This window comes from Pteropus medius, unplaced genomic scaffold, assembly GCF_902729225.1.
Source record: "Pteropus medius unplaced genomic scaffold, Ma_sr-lr_union100, whole genome shotgun sequence".
Taxonomy (NCBI): Eukaryota; Metazoa; Chordata; class Mammalia; order Chiroptera; family Pteropodidae; genus Pteropus; species Pteropus medius.
In genome coordinates this window covers 1,155,151-1,174,947 of record NW_024342644.1, presented here as the reverse complement: position 1 = coordinate 1,174,947, position 19,797 = coordinate 1,155,151, and the positions used below count along the sequence as shown (strand labels likewise).

Here is a 19,797-nt window from a genome sequence, read left to right as displayed (position 1 = left end):
AGCCATTACTTGTTTCTGGGACAAATTTAACAGGAGCGAGCCAGGGGAATAAATTCTCTGGCCTCATTGTCCTTCTTTCCATCCTTCATCAGGGCTTCCCATTCCTGATCCCAGCAAGAAGACTGAAGGTAAAGGGGTCAGTTGAAGTGGTCCATAGAGCTCACCCCATGGAGGCAGGTAGCAGGGTGGAGAATGGTGGAGAGTGGATCTGAAGGGACAAATAGAAAGCACTTGGTCTGACAGGTAATCTTGAACTTGTCTTCTAGTTTTAAAATTAAATTACAATTGATGAATGAGTTAGAATGAAGTGACTTTGGGATCAGTTGGGATTTATGTACATATGTGAGTGAGGAAAGAAGAAAATCTTAATTTTTCTTTTTAATGCTTATTTAACATTCTAGTTCATGAAGAGCATGAGCAATTTGGTCAATGCCGTTTTATCGTTTTGAGTGACATGGAAAAAAAAGGTTTAGCTAATTTACTAATTAAATTAGATAACGCATTTGTTCAAAATATTCTTGAAAGTTTCTTTAAGTAATTAGAGTGGGACTTTATCTGAGTGTCAGGTTTGAAAATGGACGAAAAAGTAATTTTCTTTCGTTTGCAATGGAATTATGAAACTTTAGCTTACTTTACATGCGCTTAAAAAAAAGCAGAAAATAGATAAGAAATATATTTTTACAAAATAACCATTAAATTCAGGCCTGGTGTTTTATCTGGTTGCCCAATGAAAGAAACAGCAATATGTTTCAATGCCGGAAGGAAATCTGACTATGCAAGGCTTGTTTTAAGATAGTAAAGTATGCACAAATCATGTATATCATTCTAATGGGTGATTTAAGGTATGTTCAAAAATAATTTTTTCTCTATTTTTCTCCCATTGACTTAATTTCTGAGTAAGATATAACTCCACTGTATAGTACAATAGAATACTTGGGGAGAAAGTAATAATTTTGCATAATAATATGTAGGTCCTATAAATTTAGAAAATGACTGTTTAGCTCCTGTTCTTTTATTAGAACTTTGTCCTTATAAATATGAAGCATACATTTATGGATTAATATGCAATGTAGTAAGGCTGCTCTCCTCCATGGTGGTAGTAATGGTCTGTTTCTCTAGTTCAAGAAATAAGACAGCGTCTTTCTGTCTGGGGATTGTCCCCTGTGCCCTGCCCTCCAGACAGGTCAACATGTGACCAATGGCAAAACTACCCATTCAATCTGCATGAACTTTGCGCATGGTCCTAACCTCAATTCTACAGAGCCCCAGGACTCTGTCTTGGCCACTGTGTGCAGTGTCTCAAGATTTCATTCAGTCTCAATGGGTTTAACCCATAGCAGTAAAAACAGACTTCCTGAGAAAGAATGCACATACGACCTTCATTGTCTTCACAAACTTAAATTAAAAATCTTTGCAAACTGATTGAGGTATATTCTCATATCACATCTTTTACTGGCTGTCCAAGGAATAACTGTCAACATGTAAAGGCAGGTAATTCATAACCTGAGGACTTACTGTAAGCTATTTCTGAATAGTGACAGAATAGTGTAACCCTTGCCACATTGATTTCCATCTGCATTGGGAAGCTGCAGTCTCTGCACTCAAGGGAAGAGTTCCAAGATCTGGGATTTGACCCAGATAAAAAAATCCAACTTGCATCACTTGTGAGAAGCATAAAATTTGATTTCACTCAAAAAAATAGCCATTTTCTTTTTTCTTTCTTCCTTCCTTCCTTCTTCCTTCCTTCCTTCCCTTCCTTCCTTCCTTCCTTCCTTCCTTCCTTCTTCCTTCCTTCCCTTCCTTCTTCCTTCCTTCCTTCCTTCCTTCCTTCCTTCCTTCCTTCCTTCCTTCCTTCCTTCCTTCCTTCCTTCCTTCCTTTCTATCTTTCTTTTAGTCTCTTTTTTCTTTTTTCTTTTGAATTTCTATTATAACCTATGCACCGTTGGGATTATTTAGTACACATTATCACATTTACATTTTTATTCATGTTGATAATACATGGCAGGAATTAATATCCTTATTTTATAGCTGGAGAATCTCTCTTACTTTTCTTATCCCTCACATATATAATTTGTTATATATTTTAACCTTACTTTTTACTAAAACTCTTACAGATTTATTCTCTTCATTCCTGACTTGCTACCATAAAATGACCCATTCCTTGCCTGGATGATCAACATTCCCTAGTTAATATCCCTGTATCCATTTTTGCCTCTTCCACTGCATGCTCTGCAGCTGGACTTAGCTTTAAAAATACAAATCTAATTGTGTTTCCACTCCTTAAGCCCTTGGATGGCTTCCCCTTGCCCTTGGAGTACACAGTCCACGTTCCTGTAACATGGTTCATAGGTCTCTCTGAGACTCGGGTCTTGCCCTAGGTGGCAGCCTCACTCTTGCCCTGTCCTCTTGCTTCTCTCTCCTGTAGAGCCACACTGGACTTTTTCTGTTCTCTGAGCATACCATTGTCTTGCCCTCTCTTATTTTCCTTTGCCTTGAATGCTTTTTCTTCTAATTGCCTCAGCTTTCTCCTACAGATCCCTTAGATATTTAGTTTACTTGTCAGTTCCTCGAACAGCGACCTCTAACCTTTAGCCTAGGTGTCCTTGTCATGTGCTCCCACAGTGTTCATACTTTCCTGTTCAACAGGCTCTTTAGGATTGCAGTTGTTCAAATATCTGTCTTTTCCTCTAGAATATAATCTTAATGAAATCAATAACCTCACCTGTCTTGTCGTATTTTCATCTTGTAATGCAGAATCTGGCTCAGAGTAAGCATTCAATGTTTATTTGTTAAATGTGTAAAAGTTTTTAAGAACACAGGAAACCTGAGAGGTTAAATCACCTGCCCACACCAGGATTAGAACCCATGTGTTTTTAGCAATAGAGTTGACTTTCCCTCCATCTCACTGCCTCCCAGTGGAAGGATCGATGTGACCAGGAAGGTTCTTTTATGTTGTTTTCCTATTTTCTTCCTTACGAACAGTGTTTTGGATTCAGTTTTAAATATTGAAATGTTTTCAGTTCATTGTGATAATAAAATATATATTTTAAAATAGTATTCTGAAAACTCTAGTTGACTGCTTAGTGATATATTCACATTTTCTGAAAAAGGTATATAATCTAGAACCCTCCTGTGAAAACTATCATACACTGCCTCTGATTTTTATCTTGAATTTTACGTTAAGATTTAAAGTAGTTTTTTAATATCTCCTAATCTTTCTTAAGTAAAGTTTTCTCTAAAAGATTGTTTTTAAATCACAGTAATTACTTAGGTATTTGCTTTTGCATATGCAGTACCAAGAAGAGAGAGGTGAGCTGCTGCAGTGTAAACATGTTTGTTCATATCAATAAAGAAAAGAGGAGAAATTAATTTGTTGGCAAGCATTTGGCATGTAGAAGGTGAATCTGGTTTATGTTTGTCAGTACGTAGTTAATCTGTGAAGTTTATTAATTCCTAGTCTAAACAGTGGTGAGTAATAGAAGTGCAAATGTTGGCTCTGGCTTTGTTTAGCTTATTTCTACTGATATTTATAAACACCTCTTTAGTTGTTAGCAATTTACAAAGATTACAGATTGCCTGAAACCAAAGATAATGAGGGATCTAGAAACATCCTTCATCCCTCTGTACAGACTTTATTTTTTTCAGGCATTTCTAATGAGACGAGAATAACTAAAAACATAGAAACAAGTATCCATGGCTAGCTAGTGGTGGGAGAGTAAGCATTTTAGTTTGTTTTAAGTTTTAAGGAATAATTGATATTTGGTATGTCCTGCCCAGCAGTTACCTGCTTCTGACTGGTGCCAGTTCAACTCTGGATGGAAGTTTTGGGACAGAAGGGCTTTCTGGAATCCAATGAACCTGGGCAAAATTCAAAAAAATCAGTAGCTGTAGAGACCTTTAATTTCTATTCAATTTGAATATTAGTGGAATTTAATTTTATTTTTCTTGTCACATGCATCCATTTTGTATCATTCCCTGGACATTCTCATGATTTCCAAATTAATTTAGGCAGCTGTGATGCAACATTTTTGGTATCTATTGTGTAATAGTAACAGTGACAATATTTGAAGGTTTGTTTGTTGTTTGAGAGTTAAGAGTATTCAGTTCGACCACGCCACTCCTCAGTTTGCTTATAAAATTGACCAGTTATAATTGCATTTAATTTGTAAATATGCAGAGCTTAGAGCTGAGTCCAACCCGTCCCTAACTTGTATGAAATATTTCTTAAGTGTTGACCACAGAACTAGGTGTTTGAGAAATATAGCCATGATTCAAATGACTCATGAATGTAGGTGACAATTTTCTGTTGTAGTTCATTTGACAGATGAACTGGTTTTGAGTATTAGCAATGGAATATTGAACTTTTGAGATACTTTTTGAGGTTCTCTAAGACAAAAATAACTAACTTTTTTTTTTTTACTAATTTGTGTCTTTTGCAATTTTAGAACTTTAGAGAATAAAACACTGAAAGTAACATCTTCACTAAGCACTCAAGAGTTACTCTTTGTTTTTAAATAAACAAAAATGTTGCCTGTGCTTCTCTTTACAGAGACTGCTAGTATGTTTCACAAGTCAGTTTTCAAAAAATGAAACTATATTTTGGTAAAACAAAGTGAAAACTCTCAGTGAATCCTCATTGCCTGGAACAAACTCTAAGCTGTGTATCTCTTGCATGGAGATTCTTTATGTCCTTATTTTCTTTTTTGGAAAAAATGATTTTACTCATAATGATAATTAGATTATAGTGCAATAGGGAACTTTGTTTTTTACCCAGGTTTACTGCTTATGGAAACTTGACAATGAAGAGGCAGAAGACAAGGTGGGAGTGTGAGTTGACATGGAAAAAGATAATTGGAGTAATAAAGTTATTAATTTATCCTCTTTTACGACAGCCTCTATGGATGACTTCTCTCAGTAGATTTTCCCATGGTTTTGAAATGACAAGTGTGCATGCTACTATGTCCAGAGCAACTTCTTATTGCTTCCCATTGCCGTTAGAAACAAAAAGCCAAAATGCATGGGCTAGGGTGGCAAGAAAAATTACTGCTAGATTCCTGATCATTATTTAGATTCTAGTTAAACAGCGCACTTTCTGCCACAGCTTTGTAAATGCCTCTTTGGTTACAAGTTTATTTTGAACCCAAGGTAGATGCTTTATCAGTAAGTCATTCATTCCTGCCTAAATGCTTTTAGGTTTATCAGAGGAGGCCTTTTATGAAACCACAAGCAATGCTTTTGCCAAATCTTAATAGTTAGCTTACATTTAATTGTAAATGAGACAGTGCCTTAAACTTTCCCAAATCATTCCATCATTGCCTTAATTGGTAAAAGGCAAAATGAATTTGAGATACCTGAGGCCAACATTTGGATGACTCAGACAGTGAAAAAATAGCAGACTGTTGGCCAAGATCGTTTTATGGTGAAGATGCTTTTGCCATCACACATGTTATAATACATTAATTTATTACATTTATTTTAATATTTTAAAAATTAAGTTTATTGGGGTAACATTGGTTAATACAATTATATAATTTTCAAGTGTACATTATAATTTCATATCTGTATATTCTATTGTGTATTTACCACCCAAAGTCTAGTTTTCTTCAGCTACCATATATTTGATCCCTTTTACCCACTTTACCCTCTCTCTATCCCGAGCCCCTTTACCCTGTCCACCCCCCCACCCCTCCCCGACCCCCTACCCTCTGGTAACCACTTGTCTATAGTACATGTCCATGAGTCTCTGTTTGTTTGTCCTGTTTATTTGTCGCATTTAGGTTTATATCCCACATGTAAGTGATATCATGTGATTGTCAACTTTTTTTATCTGGCTTATTTCGCTTAGCATGATTATCTCTAGGGCTATCCATGTTATCGCAAATGGCAGTATTTCATCTCTTCTTATGGCTGAGTAATATTCCACTGTATATATGTACCACAGCTTCTTTAGCCAATCTTCTATCGTAGGACACTTTGGTTGCTTCCATGTCCTGGCCATTGTCAATAATGGTGCTATGAACATTGATGTGCAAATATCTTTTCGGATATGGGTTTTCAAGTCTTTGGAGTAAATACCCAGTAGAGGGATTGCCGGATCGTATGGTATATCCATTCTTATTTTCTGGGGGAAACTCCATACTGTTTTCCATAGTGGCTGTACCAATTTGCAGACCCACTAGCAGTGTATGAAGGTTCTAATTTCTCCTCATCCTCTCCAACATTTGTAATTACTTGTTCTGTTGATTATAGCTATTCTAACAGGTGTGAGATGGCATCTCATTGTGGTTTTGATCTGCGTTTCCCTAATAGCTAGTGATGTTGAGCATTTTTTCAAATATTTGTTGGCTATTTGTATGTTCTCTAGGGAGAAGTGTCTGCTCAGGTTCTCTGCCTTTTTCCTTTTTATTGGATCATTTGTTTTTCTGTTGTTATTCAGTTGTACGAGTTTTTTTATTTTTTGGATATTAGGCCCTTATCGGAGGCGTTGTTTGCAAATTTTCCCATTTGGACGGTTTTCTCTTTATCTTGTTAATGCTTTCTTTTACTGAGCAGAAGCTTTTTAGTTCGATGTTGTCCCATTCATTTATTTTAGCTTTCGCTTACCTTGCTTTTGAGGTCAAATTCATAAAATCCTCTTTAAGTCCAACGTTCCTGAGTTAGTTCTTATGTTTACTTCTATGCATTTTATTGTTTCAGGTCTTATATTCAGGTCCTTAATCTGTTTTGAGTTAATTTTTGTGTGTGGTGATAGACAACAGTCTAGTTTCATTCTTTTGCAAGTGGCTTTCCAGTTTTTTCAGTACCATTTATTGAAGAAGCTTTCCTTTTTCCACTGTATGTTTTTGGCTTTTTTGTTGAAAATTATTTGCCCATCTAAATATGTGTTTACTTCTGGACTCTCGATCCTGTTCCACTGATCCATGTGTATGTTTTGCTGCTGATACCATGCCATTTTGATTACTGTCGCTTTGTAGTATACTTTGAGGTCAGGCAGAGTGATGCCTCCAGCCTCATTTTTTTTTTTTCTCAGGAGGGCTTTGGCAGTTTGGGGTCACTTGTGGTTCCATACAAATCTGATGATTTTTTTGTTCTATTTCTTTAAAAAATGCCGGTGGGATTTTGCTGGGGATTGCATTAAATCTATATAATGCTTTAGGTAATATGGTCATTTTAACTATGTTGATTCTTCCAATCCAAGAACACGGAATATCTTTCCATTTCTTTGTATCTTCTTTAATTTCTTTCAACAGGATCTTGTAGTTTTCATTATATAGGACCTTCACGTGTTTCGTTCAATTTATTCCTAGGTATTTTATTCTTTTTGTTGCAATTGCAAAAGGAATTATTTTTCCACTTCTTTTTGACACTATTATTAGAGTATGGGAACGCTATGGATTTTTGAACGTTGATTTTATATCCACTAACTTTACTGTATTTGCTTATTGTTTCTAGTAGTGCTCTTGTGGAGTCATTAGGGTTTTCTATATGGAGAATCATGTCATCCGCACATAGTGACAGTTTGACTTCTTCATTTCCTATTTGGATGTCTTTTATATCTTTCTCTTGTCTGATTGCACTGGCTAGGACTTCCAATGTTATATTGAATGAAAATGGCGATAGTAGACATCCTTGCCTTGTTTCTGATCTTAGAGCGAAGGTTTTTAGTTTTTCACCATTAAGCATAATGTTGGCTGAAGGTTTGTTATAGATGGTCTTTATTATGTTAAGGTACTTTCCTTCTATACCAATTGTGTTAAGTGTTTTGATCATAAATGGATGTCGTATCTTGTCGAAGGCTTTTTCTGCATCTATTGATATGATCATATGATTCTTACTTTTTAATTTGTTTATGTGGTGTATCATATTAATCGATTTGCATATGTTGAACCATCCATGTGCCCCTGGGATAGAACCCACTTGATCGTGGTGTATAATCTTTTTAATATGTTGCTGTATTCAGTTTGCTAGTATCTTATTTAGTATAATGATGGCTGAGAGTTTGTCATAGATGGCCTTTATTATGTTAAGGTACTTACCTTCTATATCAGTTTTGTTAAGTGTTTTAATCATAAATGGATGCTGTATCTTGTCGAAGGCTTTTTCTGCATCTATTGATATGGTCATGTGATTCTTATTTTTTAATTTGTTTATGTGGTATATCACATTAATCGATTTGCATATGTTGAACCATCCCTGTGCCCCTGGAATGAAGCCCACTTGATTGTGGTGTATAATCTTTTTTAATATGTTGCTGTATTCAGTTTGCTAGTATCTTATTTAGGATTTTTGCATCAGTGTTCATGAGAGATATTGGTCTGTAGTTTTCTTTTTTTGTGTGTGCTATCTTTACCAGGTTTTGGTATCAGGGTAATATTGGCCTCATAAAATGCGTTGGGAAGTATTGCCTCCCCTTCAATTTTTTGGAAGAGTTTGAGGAGGATAGGTATTAAATCTTCTTTGAATGTTTGGTAGAATTCATTGGTGAAGCCATCTGATTCTGGACTTTTACTTTTTGGTTGGTTTTTGATAATTGTTTCAATTTCCATACTGCTGATCAGTCTATTTAGATTTTCCAGTTCTTCTTGTTTCAGTCTAGGAAGATAGTATTTTTCTAAGTACTGGTCCATTTCTTCTGGTTTATTAAATTTGGTGTTAAATACTTTTTCATAGTATTCTTGTATGATCCTTTGTATTTCTCTGATATCAGTCGTAATTTCCACTCTTTCATCCCTGATTTTGTTTGTGTCCTTTCTCTTTTTTCTTTAGTGAGTCTAGCCAGGCACTTGTCAATTTTATTAACCTTCTCAAAAAACCAGCTCTTAGTTGCATTTACTTTTTCTATTGTTTTTTTTTTCATTTTTGTTATTGTTTTCAATTTTATTTATTTCTGCTCTAATTTTGATTATTTTCTTTCTTCTGCCAACTTTAGGCTTCATTTATTCTTCCTTTTCTAGTTTTTTAAGATGAAGTGCTATGTTGTTTATTTGGGCTCATTCTTGTTTTTGGAGACAGACCTGTAATGCTATAAACTTTCCTCTTATGACCGCTTTTGCTGTGTCCCAAAAGTTTTGATATGTTGTACCATCATTATCATTTGTTTCTATGTATCTCTTGATTTCTCTTTTTATTTCTTCTATGACCCAGTTGTTCTTCAGTGGCATGTTGTTTAATCTCCATGTACTCGTGGTTCTTCTTGCTTTCTTTTTGAAGTTGATCTCTAGTTTCAAAGCATTATGATCAGAGAATATGGTTGGTATGATTTCAACCCTCTTATATTTGTTGAGGCTATCTCTGTGTCCCAGTATGTGGTCGATTCTTGAGAATGTTCCATGTGCACTAGAGAAGAATGTATAAGCAGCTGCTTTGGGATGGAAGGCTCTGTAAATGTCAATTATGTCCAGATGGTCTAATGTGTCATTTAAGGATGTTATTTCCTTATTGATTTTGTTTGGATGATCTGTCCATATCCAATAGTGGGGTATTTAGGTCTCCTACTACGGTAGTGTTTTGGTCTGTTTCTTTCTTTAGTTCTGTTAGTAAATGTTTGACACATTTCAGGGCTCCCTGATTGGGAGCATAGATATTTTTAAGTGTATGTCTTCTTGGAGCATGATTCCCTTTATCATTATGAAGTGTCCCTCAGTATCTTTCTTTACCTTTTTAATTTTGAAATCTATTTCATCTGATATTAGTATCGCTAGTCTCACTTTTCTCTGAATGCCATTTGCTTGAAATATCATTTTCCACCCTTTCACTTTGAGTCTATCTTTGTCTTTGGAGCTGAGATTTGCCTCCTGGAGGCAGCATATGGTTGAGTTTTGTTTTTTGATTCATTCTGCATCTCTGTGACTTTTTATTGGTAAGTTCAGTCCATTTACATTTAGGGGGATTACTGAAATCTGAGGTCTTCTTATAGTCATTTTATCTTTTGCTTTCTGGTAGCTTGGTGTTTCCATTGCTTCCTTGTCCTTGTGTTTCTGTTTTCTTTATGTTGCTTGGCTTTTGTGTGTTTTGCCTCTTGTATTTCTTGTTTTATGTAATATACCTCAGTTCTGAATCTTCTTTGTGCAGTTACCATTATGAATATGTAAGGGATAGTTATATAATACATTTGTCCATTTTCTTCTGTGTGCGCCTTATCTCCATTTCCCTTTACTAATGTGGATTGTTGCATCCTCCCCTTTTCAGTCATTGTTACATTAATTTGTCCCTGAATGTTCATACTATCTTGCTGTAGCAATTCTCTTATTATTTAAGTTATAATGCTCTGTTCTTAGTAAGGATTACACTCCTCTGCTTCTATTTGCCTGATAATCACTTTACTCCTAATTATAGTTTTTTTGTTTTTTTTTTTCATTTTGTTTTGGGTGAGCTGACCTCTTTCAGTATTTCCTGTAGTGCGGGCCTCGTAATGGAGAATTCTCTCAATTTTTGTACGTCTAGAAAGGTCTTAATTTCTCCTTCGTATCTAAAGGAGAGCTTAGCTGGATACATTATTCTAGGCTGGTAGTTCCTTTCACTTAATAGTTTAAATATTTGATTCCATTCCTTTCTGGCTTGTAAAGTTTGTGCTGAGCATTCCAAGGATAATCTAATGGCTTTTCCTTTATATTTTATCATTTTCTTCTCCCTGGCTGCCCTGAGAATTCTGTCTTTATCATTGATTTCTGATAATGATAATATAATGTGGCTTTTGAAGACTTTTTGGGGTTGAGATAATTCAGTGTTCTGTAGACTTCTTGAATTCCAAGCTCTAGCTCATTCCTTAGATGTGGGAAATTCTTGTCCACTATTTGTCTGAAAATTCTTTCTAGTCCTTGATCTTTTCCTTGCCTTCAATAATGCCCATTATTCTTATGTTTCCTCTCCTGATGGTATCAGCTAATTCTTGAATTTCTCTTTCATTATTTTTCATTCTTCAGTTTCTCTCTTCTTCCTTCTGATTTATTTCTAGATTTCTGTCTTCGATATCACTGATCCTTTCCTCTATTTGGTCGACTCTATTTCTCAAGCTTGCTATTTCATTTTTCAACTCTTACAGTGTGTTTTTTTTATCTCCAAAAGATCTATTCTGTTCTTTTTGAGGGTATCAATCTCCTTGCTCTACTCATCTAGGTGTATTTTCAATTCCTGAAATTGTTGTTATGACTCGTTTTAGAATTCATTGATTTTTTTCAGAAATATCATCCTGAATTCTCTGTCACTTAAGTTGCATATTGCTATGTCTGTAAGCTTATTTTCTGGATATTTTTCTCTTTCTTTCTGAGATGCCTTGTCACCTTGGTTGTTCATGGTGTTTAGTGGACTATTTCTCTGCCTGGACATTAATAGAAATGTATTCTGCTTTTTTCCCAGAAATATTTATCATATAAAGGTCTCTCTTTAGCCTGCTTTAAAGAAGACTATTTTCTTTTAGTTTCCAGTAGGTGGCATCTAAGCCTCTTGGATCCCTGCTTTATATAAAACCTCAATAATGCTTTTAAAATTTCTTGTAGATATTAATCACACTTGCTACCCTCAGTTTCAGTTCCTGTCATTGTTAGCAACAGTTTTGGTAGCATTTGCTCTGATTCCCCTGGGGTTCCGTGGTGATTGGTCTCGGGGGTGTGGGGAAAGGGGCCCTCTGAGTTGAGGGTTAGGGCTCTGGTTTAGCCTTGATTTTGCAACCGTGGCTGGTAAAATTCAAATTCTCTGCTGTACGCTTCTCTGCTTTCTGCACTGATGACTGGGCCATGCCTCTGGCTACATAAAACTCACAATTCTCTCAGGCAGATTGTTCAAGGAACTCCTCTTCCTCCTACAGGGAGCACTCGCAGATGTGAGAGGCAGCTTATTTCTCTCAGTCCACCGCCTAACACCTGGGGTTCTGACCTGTTGTAGCTCTTATGCGCTGATCCCATACTCAAATGTGCTGGTGTGCAGTTTGGGTGTTTTTGTTGAGTTTTAGATGTTCAGCTTATTGTTTTTTCAAGGGGATAGATCTGAGCATGTCTCTCATTCTGCCATGTTTCTCCAAATCCTTATTACTTTTAAATATATATTGCAAACATCTTTTCTTAATATGACATTGCTGCATTTACTCCATGAGAAATAAATTACTAGAAAGTATATTTTCTAAATTATTGGGCTCTGTTGCCTTCTTGAGAAAACAGGACATGTAATGAGAAAAAAACACAATATGTCTTCTTAATGATCACAGATTATTTTAGATTTGAAAGTGACTCTATGACCCTTCGGATCAACATCTGCTGCAATATCGTTCATGGAACAATGGTCTTCATAAACATTCACATAAGTGACTCTCAACTAGCTCTCCAACTGTATATACCCTCTATTCACCTTTAAAATGTATGTACTGGTGTTTCCAGCTTGCTGAATAGTCATCTTAGAGGGGGAGAGGTTAAGGGGAAGAGGCTCAGCAGCTAGCCCAGCACAGCTCCCTGCAGGTGGGTTAATGCTTGCCAAGAGACAATTGTTTATTCTCATACTGGTTAATGCCCATGTGCTTGCTATTATAATTATATAGTGTAATGAAATATTTTGTAAATCAATGACGTATGAGTGTGATAAAAGAGCTATTTAAATAAAAATGAAAGTTAAATATTTTGGTTAGACGCCTGAGTCTAAAACCATCACTATTGAATTATGAATGATCTACCAAATAGAAGTAATTAAAAAATTTAAAACTTAGGAGTCTGTAGTTGGATTTATTTTCCAGTGTCTTTGTGTTATTTTACTTTAGATAAACCGAAGTAGAATCACTTCATAGATAATGTGTAATAATTTCAATTTTTGAAAAAAATAGAATGGTATATTAAAAATTTCACCTACTGGGCATATTCAAAGTAAAGGCCGTGGCCATGTATAAAGGGAAGCATTCATTCATCATCAGGTGGTTAGGATTATTGTATATGAAGGATTTTTTCAATTAAAGAAACTACTGCTGCTGATCACTTTGATTAAGAGAGCTTCTACCACTGACCGTAGCTTCCTCTAGGATAATCATAATGTATATTTGTGTAGTTAAGGTTCTGATTGCTTTGCAGAAGAAAAAACCTTCAAGTTTGTTTGACTCCGTGTTTCACAAACTTTTTGGAATTCACAGCTCTTTTCTGATTCACATTTTGGGGAATTATAATTCCAAAGTAAAATTTTTCAGTTCTCTACTAGTCTGTATTATTTGTGAAATATCAGACATATCCTTAACTCTGGAAGTTTAGTATCTAATGCAAAACACACACACAAACACACACATAATTAATTTGAACACACTGAGGCTAATACAAATATGGTATATAGATACAAAAATATTAATTTTACATGTGAAGAAACTGGGGTATAAAAATGTTTAAATATCTTACCCAAAGTTGATCAGTGTAGTTGGGCTGATACATCTGACTCCACATCTAATATTCTTTTCAATTTAATAGCATAGTATAAAATATTCCTATAAAGTCTGGACAAACATAAAATAAGCTTTCATAGTTTTCTGCCAAATTGGTTATTTTTAACTCTGAATTAAATTGTAAAAATAATTTTGTCACTGACTCACATCCCCAATTTTGTTTTCCTGAATATGAAATAAAATGTGAAGAAGTGATGTGTACCTTTTGTTAGTATGCTTAATTTTAAGTACTTATTTTTTAGCATTATTCTTCAATAAGCCAGACAAACTCTCCGTCTCCTGCTCCCTCTCCCCTACTCAGCTCCATATTGGGGTGGAATTTTTTTCCCTGGAGAGATAGCCAATTTGTTCAGGTCTCACTAAAATATACAGAACTTCATATGTGACTGAGACAGGTAATGCCTCATCTTCCATGTTATAATAGCAAGGAGTAGCTAGTACAAGTGGATTTTTATTAAAAAAATAATTCTGAAAAACTTTAAAAGCTTGTTCCAATTTACTAGATTAAAGGACCATAGAAAAGAATACAAATGCTTTTTCTTTAAAAAATTTCTAGCTATACAGTTAGAGAATATACTTTATTGAAATGATATTCTTAGACAATAAATATATCGTGGTTATTTATTGAAATGGTTACTATTTGACAATAAACTTAATATCACAAACTAGTTTTTCCTTTTTCTTTACCATGGGAAATTTTCTTATTAGATATGGAAAAAGAATGATTTAAGAAAAATGAAAACATCTAAAACATTATTTACAATGACTAGTAAGGTCATTATTTCTTTGTAAAATCATATTGATATTTAAAGGGTAAACAGATAATAATTTATATTTTAAATTAATGTTTTTCTTTTATACAGTTGAGAGGACAAGGTCCCCTTAAAGTTTTGAAATGACACACTTGGACTTTTCATCATTTTATAACTTTTTTTTGGTCTTTTTTTCTATTTATCTGACAATGCTTCTTTATTTTTCAGATCTGTTTGATTTGAAAATATAATCCCAAGGCCTTAAGCATATCTCCTTATTTCCTGAAAGTGAAATCTGAGAAATGCCTGAATAACTGAGCAGTGTTATAATTAGTAGGAATGTTGAAAGCCAGGATATGAGTAAATAAGCTTGTGCAGAGAGCAGCTGGAAGTTCAGTGTTCCTAATAGTCCACTTTGCCTGAAGCATTAGGTATGTGGTTGAGGTGTTCAAAATAATTTAGATCAGATTATGAAGGGACTTGTGTGACACATTGATGAATTTAGATTATATCCTTAAGGAATGGTGCACTCTGAGGGAGGTGTGATGCTAGAGGAATTTTTAGGAAAAATATAAAAGCAAAAGTTTTTATCCATAATGTATCTGACAGGCAAACACAATCTAACATATTAGCTACAGACTATGATTTTTTGGTTGTAAATCAGACATCTAAACTGCCATTGCCTTAGGTATAACTACTGTGCCTGCTAAGAATGAAAAGAAAACTGTGCTTAGTTTTTCTTGTACTTTAATTGTACATTTTAAAGGTGAAACAGCTGCTTTAAGTGTTACATTTGTAGGATTATTTCACTGATGCAGAAATGATGCCCTTAGACAATGCTCCTCACAAAGATTTTCAATGCTTTCTCTGCAGCAGAGCCCAAGAGAAGACTGTGAACAGGAAGGCTTAAATCCAGCTCTTAAGTGGGTTTAAAAAATAATGCAGCCTGGAGAAAGGCAAACTCAGGGAGAGGGCAGAAGACTGCTTGCATTGCAAGCTTGGAGGGTTGTGGAGTCTGGAATAACAAAATCACAAAAGGGAGGCAACATGAAGAGGTTCAAAGATGTTTTGGTAGAATTGGCAAATTTGAATGATTGTAAGAGAGAAGGAGAAAAAAACTGGTTTCAATTTTTGACTTGGGCAACACACTTGATGGTAAGAGAACACTAGCCAGATCAAAGAGAAACGAAGTCAGTGGCTTGGAAGTAGACTGTGTGGGTTTCTCTTACTAGACTAAGGAGTTAAAGCATTTCTGTAACTCAAAGGGAGTTTGAAAGTTTCAAAGGGAGGAAATATCTCTATACTTATCAAAATTATGGGTCCAGCAAGGGCTATAATTTATGCTTCCTTCTAAAGCTTCCTAATGTGAATTTAGTGTACACGCAAACAAATGAGTGAACGCTCACTCTTCCACTCTTATTTGACCAGAGTTAAACAACTAAAGAGTATACTCCTGTTTTTTGTAATGTATTTGGACATTTACTGGTATTTATTGCTTTGGTAGCTTAACATCATTATGTTAAACTTTTAATATATGTAGTAAGTATTACACGGGCATACCTAGGAGATATTGAAAGTTCAAAACTAGACCACTGCAATAAAGTAGATATTACAATAAAGTGAGTCAGAAGAATTTTTTGGTTTTCCAGTGCTTCTAAAACTTATATTTGCACTATACTGTAGTTAATAGTATGCAATAGTATTATATCTTAAAAAAACAAACAAACAGTGTATATACCTTAATTAAAAAATACTTTATAGCTAAAAATTGCTAACCATCATCTGAGCCTTCGGAGAGTCACAATCTTTTTATTGGTGGAGGGTCTTACCTTTAATTTGTAAAATACACAATATCTGGGAAGTGCACTAAAGCAAAGCACAATAAAACGAGGTATGACTGTTTTTAAATAAAAGATGTGGTTACCCAATAAGTGTATTCAAATCCGTGTAATAATAAGCTGATAAATTGCAATTTTACCAGAGAAAGTAATCATGTATCTAAATCTTTTTTTACAAAGGTAAATGTTCCTCACTGTAAGAAATGTTTGTCTGAAGGATTTTGAAACACATATATGTATATATAGTGGGTTGTGAGTGATATACAAAACCAAGTTAGTAAATATCCATTATATTTTCTACCAGAAATTTGACATTCATTGTAAATTCGACAATATTAATATACAATATTATTGAAATGAAATGAAACATGTAAAATGAATGAGTTATATTTTATAAGATATAGTCACTTTGTGGGAAATGTGTTTGTAACAGTATTTTATTATGTGTTTTCTGATGTGAGGGAAATATAAATTATGATGTAGTGTTCTGAGGTGATTTGATTTTGAAAAGAAAAATGAAATGGAATTTTTGAGATAAATACATTAAATTGTTTGAGTTTGCATTTGAATTTTGCTCTCTATATAGACTTCATAATAGTACTTCAAATATATAAAAAGAAATTCATTCAATAAGCTAGTTAGAAATTCATTTTAAATATTTAATGACTTAATTAAGTTTTATTAGTGTAATACTCTTTGCTTCGTAGATTAAAAATTGACAAGAGTCTCATTGTGGTTTTTTTTTTGGAAAGAATCTTGGTTAGACTTTTTTTGCCCAATATTTTTATAAACAATGATAAATACTAATTTCTTAATTTTTCACATCTATTAAAGTTGCCAAGACAAATAGTAAAAATTTATGAAGTATTAAAATTAACAGAATTTACTCATTACATTCTTCTTTTGATTTAAAATTAATATTTTATACTTGTCTCTAGAAAAAATTTGGTTTGCTTTACTTCAGTTTTCTCTCTAAAGTAATAGTCTTTGCTAGAATACAGACACTGTTTCGCGTGCTAACGCTCAGGCCAATTGCAAATCATGCTCACTATTGCATTGTACCTTGGGACAGGGGGAGGGGTGAGGCAAAATGGTGGTCAAGCTGACAGTGAGGATAAGTGAAGAGTGAATTGCATGAAGTACACCACTGTCAATGATATATTCACTGTAGGGGGGTTTATAGGGACTGGAGGTAAATCAAGTTTATACTTCAAGATTATACAAACTAGTGTTGAAATATCATAAAAAGTAGAGGAAGACTTTGGCCATGTGCATTTCTATGGTCCCTTATATGAGTCTTCTACCTATATTGACAGATTCTATGCCATGTTGCTCTAGATAATTTGGGTGGCTTGAGAAATTTTACTGACAAGATGAGGGGAAAGAAAGAATATAATTTGCAATATTTATTTAACAGGCAGCAGTTGACGCTGGGTAGAAGAAAATCTGACTCCCCAGACTTGCCTAATAAACCTCTTGCCCACCCATCTTAATAGGGGTTGACAACAGTAAAAGTTACCTTCAAATGTGTTTCTGAAGGAAAAATAAAGTATGTTTTGGAAATGATAGATGTACATAGTTAGTAGCTATCTTCTTTCTTTTCAGAAATGCAAATTTGCCTAACCAAAATTCACACTTACTTTTGTCAAACTTTTCAAGGTTCAGGTCCACAGGCTATCAGTAGGTAGGAAGTTATGCTGAGAGCAATCTTATATTCTGTTGAAAGTTATAACATTTATACTGAAGATGTGAACTGATCATCCCATTTTGGTTATCACTAGCCACACATGGTTATTAAAGTTTAAGTTTAAATTAATTAAAGGTAAATAAATAAAAATTTTATCCCTTCAATGGCCACGTGTCATTCATTCATGGCTGCCATATCGAACAATGCAGAAACATTTCTATCATTGCAGAAAGTTCTATCATACAGCAAATGATATGTTTATGGTACCCAGCAAGCAGTATTTCTTACATAGGTACTACTAGACTTAATAACAAACAAACATCAACGTTTCAGTTCTCTTGGGTATTTCTCATTTACTTATGCTCTGATGTGGGTGTTCCCAGTTGCCAGGCAACTTTTTTCTATGTGGTGAAGATCCAAATTTTTCACCCTGTGACTCTGCCATGCGCCAGATTCTTGGAGTCCTGCTTTCAGCTACTGGAAAGAGAAAAAAAGGTGGAGAGGTTGCACTGGCTTCTTAACCATTTTAATCTGAAAGGGATAAAGTCAACTTTCCTTCATAATCCATTGGCAAGAACTAGTCATATGGCCCACCTAGATGCAAAGCTTTCTAAGAGCAAATCTATGTTATGGAAGGAGAAGCCATGGAGAAATTTTCACAGATATTTTCTCAATAGTAGAGAAACTACAAAATAAAAATAAATTTTGCGTGGAACTGTAACTAATGGTCAAGGGACACTTTTGTTAATCGATAAACTAATTGTATCCTTTCATCTTTAGCTTACATATATTATTGTTTTCTACCTTTTTTAGGAATTGATTTCCACATTGTAATTTGATAAGCTCTAAGAACCAATTAATATCTTTATCTTAAGCATTGAGACTCTTTGTGCTTTAAAAATTAAGAACAATTTAATAAGATAAAGTCAATTCTATTTGCTTAATATAAAATATTGTAAATTTATGGAAAGTTTAAACACAAATGATTTTATATTTTTATGTAAGCTTTATAGATGAAATAGTGACCATCTTTGTTCCTAGAACTTTTCCCTTATGAGTTTAAGTATGATTTAATTTAGAAGACTAGAATTTATATAAAATTAGGATTACATGTATTACATCGAGTAAAGTACACTTTTAAGGAAGTCTCCCTTACTGTTATATACAAAGAGCTGTTGTTAGGACTCTCACAGAGTTTTCTCTTGTAAATCAGCACTCGAGTTAAAAGATATACCCCAGAAGATTCATATTCAAAATCTGCCTGTTACGTATGTGTGAATATCATAATCGAATGTTTAGTGCATATACACACAAGCACACTTTTTCTTATTGCCTTGGCACTTAGGAACACACACACAAAAAGATATTTCAAGGTCATCACTATGTCCAAATTCATTTTGACCATTTTCTTCTATTTATCTCTCTATATGTCTATCTCTAACTAATCTCTACTTCTGTCTCTATACCTTTCCCTCTCTCTCTTTCTCTCTATGGCTCTCTCACGTGTGCCAATCTTCACTATGCACAGTAGTGTAGGATTGTAAAAATAACCTTACAAACTGAAAATGCACAAAGAAGAGTTAATAATCAATAGGAAAAATTATGTTTCTTTGGTGACCGTTACAATTTTTTGTTAACAATCTTTGTTAAAACATTAAAAACTCCTACTTTCAGTCATAAACATATAGGAAAATGAAAAAAAGCAGTAAAACTACTATTTATTTAGTATTTTATAATTTAAAGCAAAACTATACTGAGAAATAAAGTGTTTTATTTCTTCGTAAAAACTTATCAAGAGTAGTTTGAACCACGCTTGCCTTCTTCTCATCATGTAACTTATGATATGGAGGCAATATATTCTAGACCATGGCAAATTGTCATACTTCTTTTTAAGTTTAGATCACCTTCTGACATTTTACCCTTTGTGCTTTCAATGTCATGAAATATCAATGAGAGTTCTTTAAATGTGAAATTTACTGACGTCATGTTCTCTGGGACATCTTCACCCTTTCCAGCACAGCCACTTTTCTCATTTATGTTGTTAAGTTCACTTTCACTAAGTTTTAATGGCTGCATGTCCAGAGTCTCTTGAATGGTGGCAGGGTCAACATTCAT

General features: G+C 34.3%; 1 protein-coding gene across 1 annotated transcript in view; it reads right to left on the bottom strand.

Annotated features, from left to right (window-relative positions):
• Positions 1-19,797, bottom strand: part of PRL (prolactin) — a 61,106-nt gene extending 41,309 nt beyond the window's left edge. Inside the window, exon 1 of the mRNA XM_039866577.1 lies at positions 19,602-19,797. Coding sequence (XP_039722511.1) covers positions 19,602-19,797 — 196 coding nt within the window. The remainder of the gene's footprint in view (positions 1-19,601) is intronic.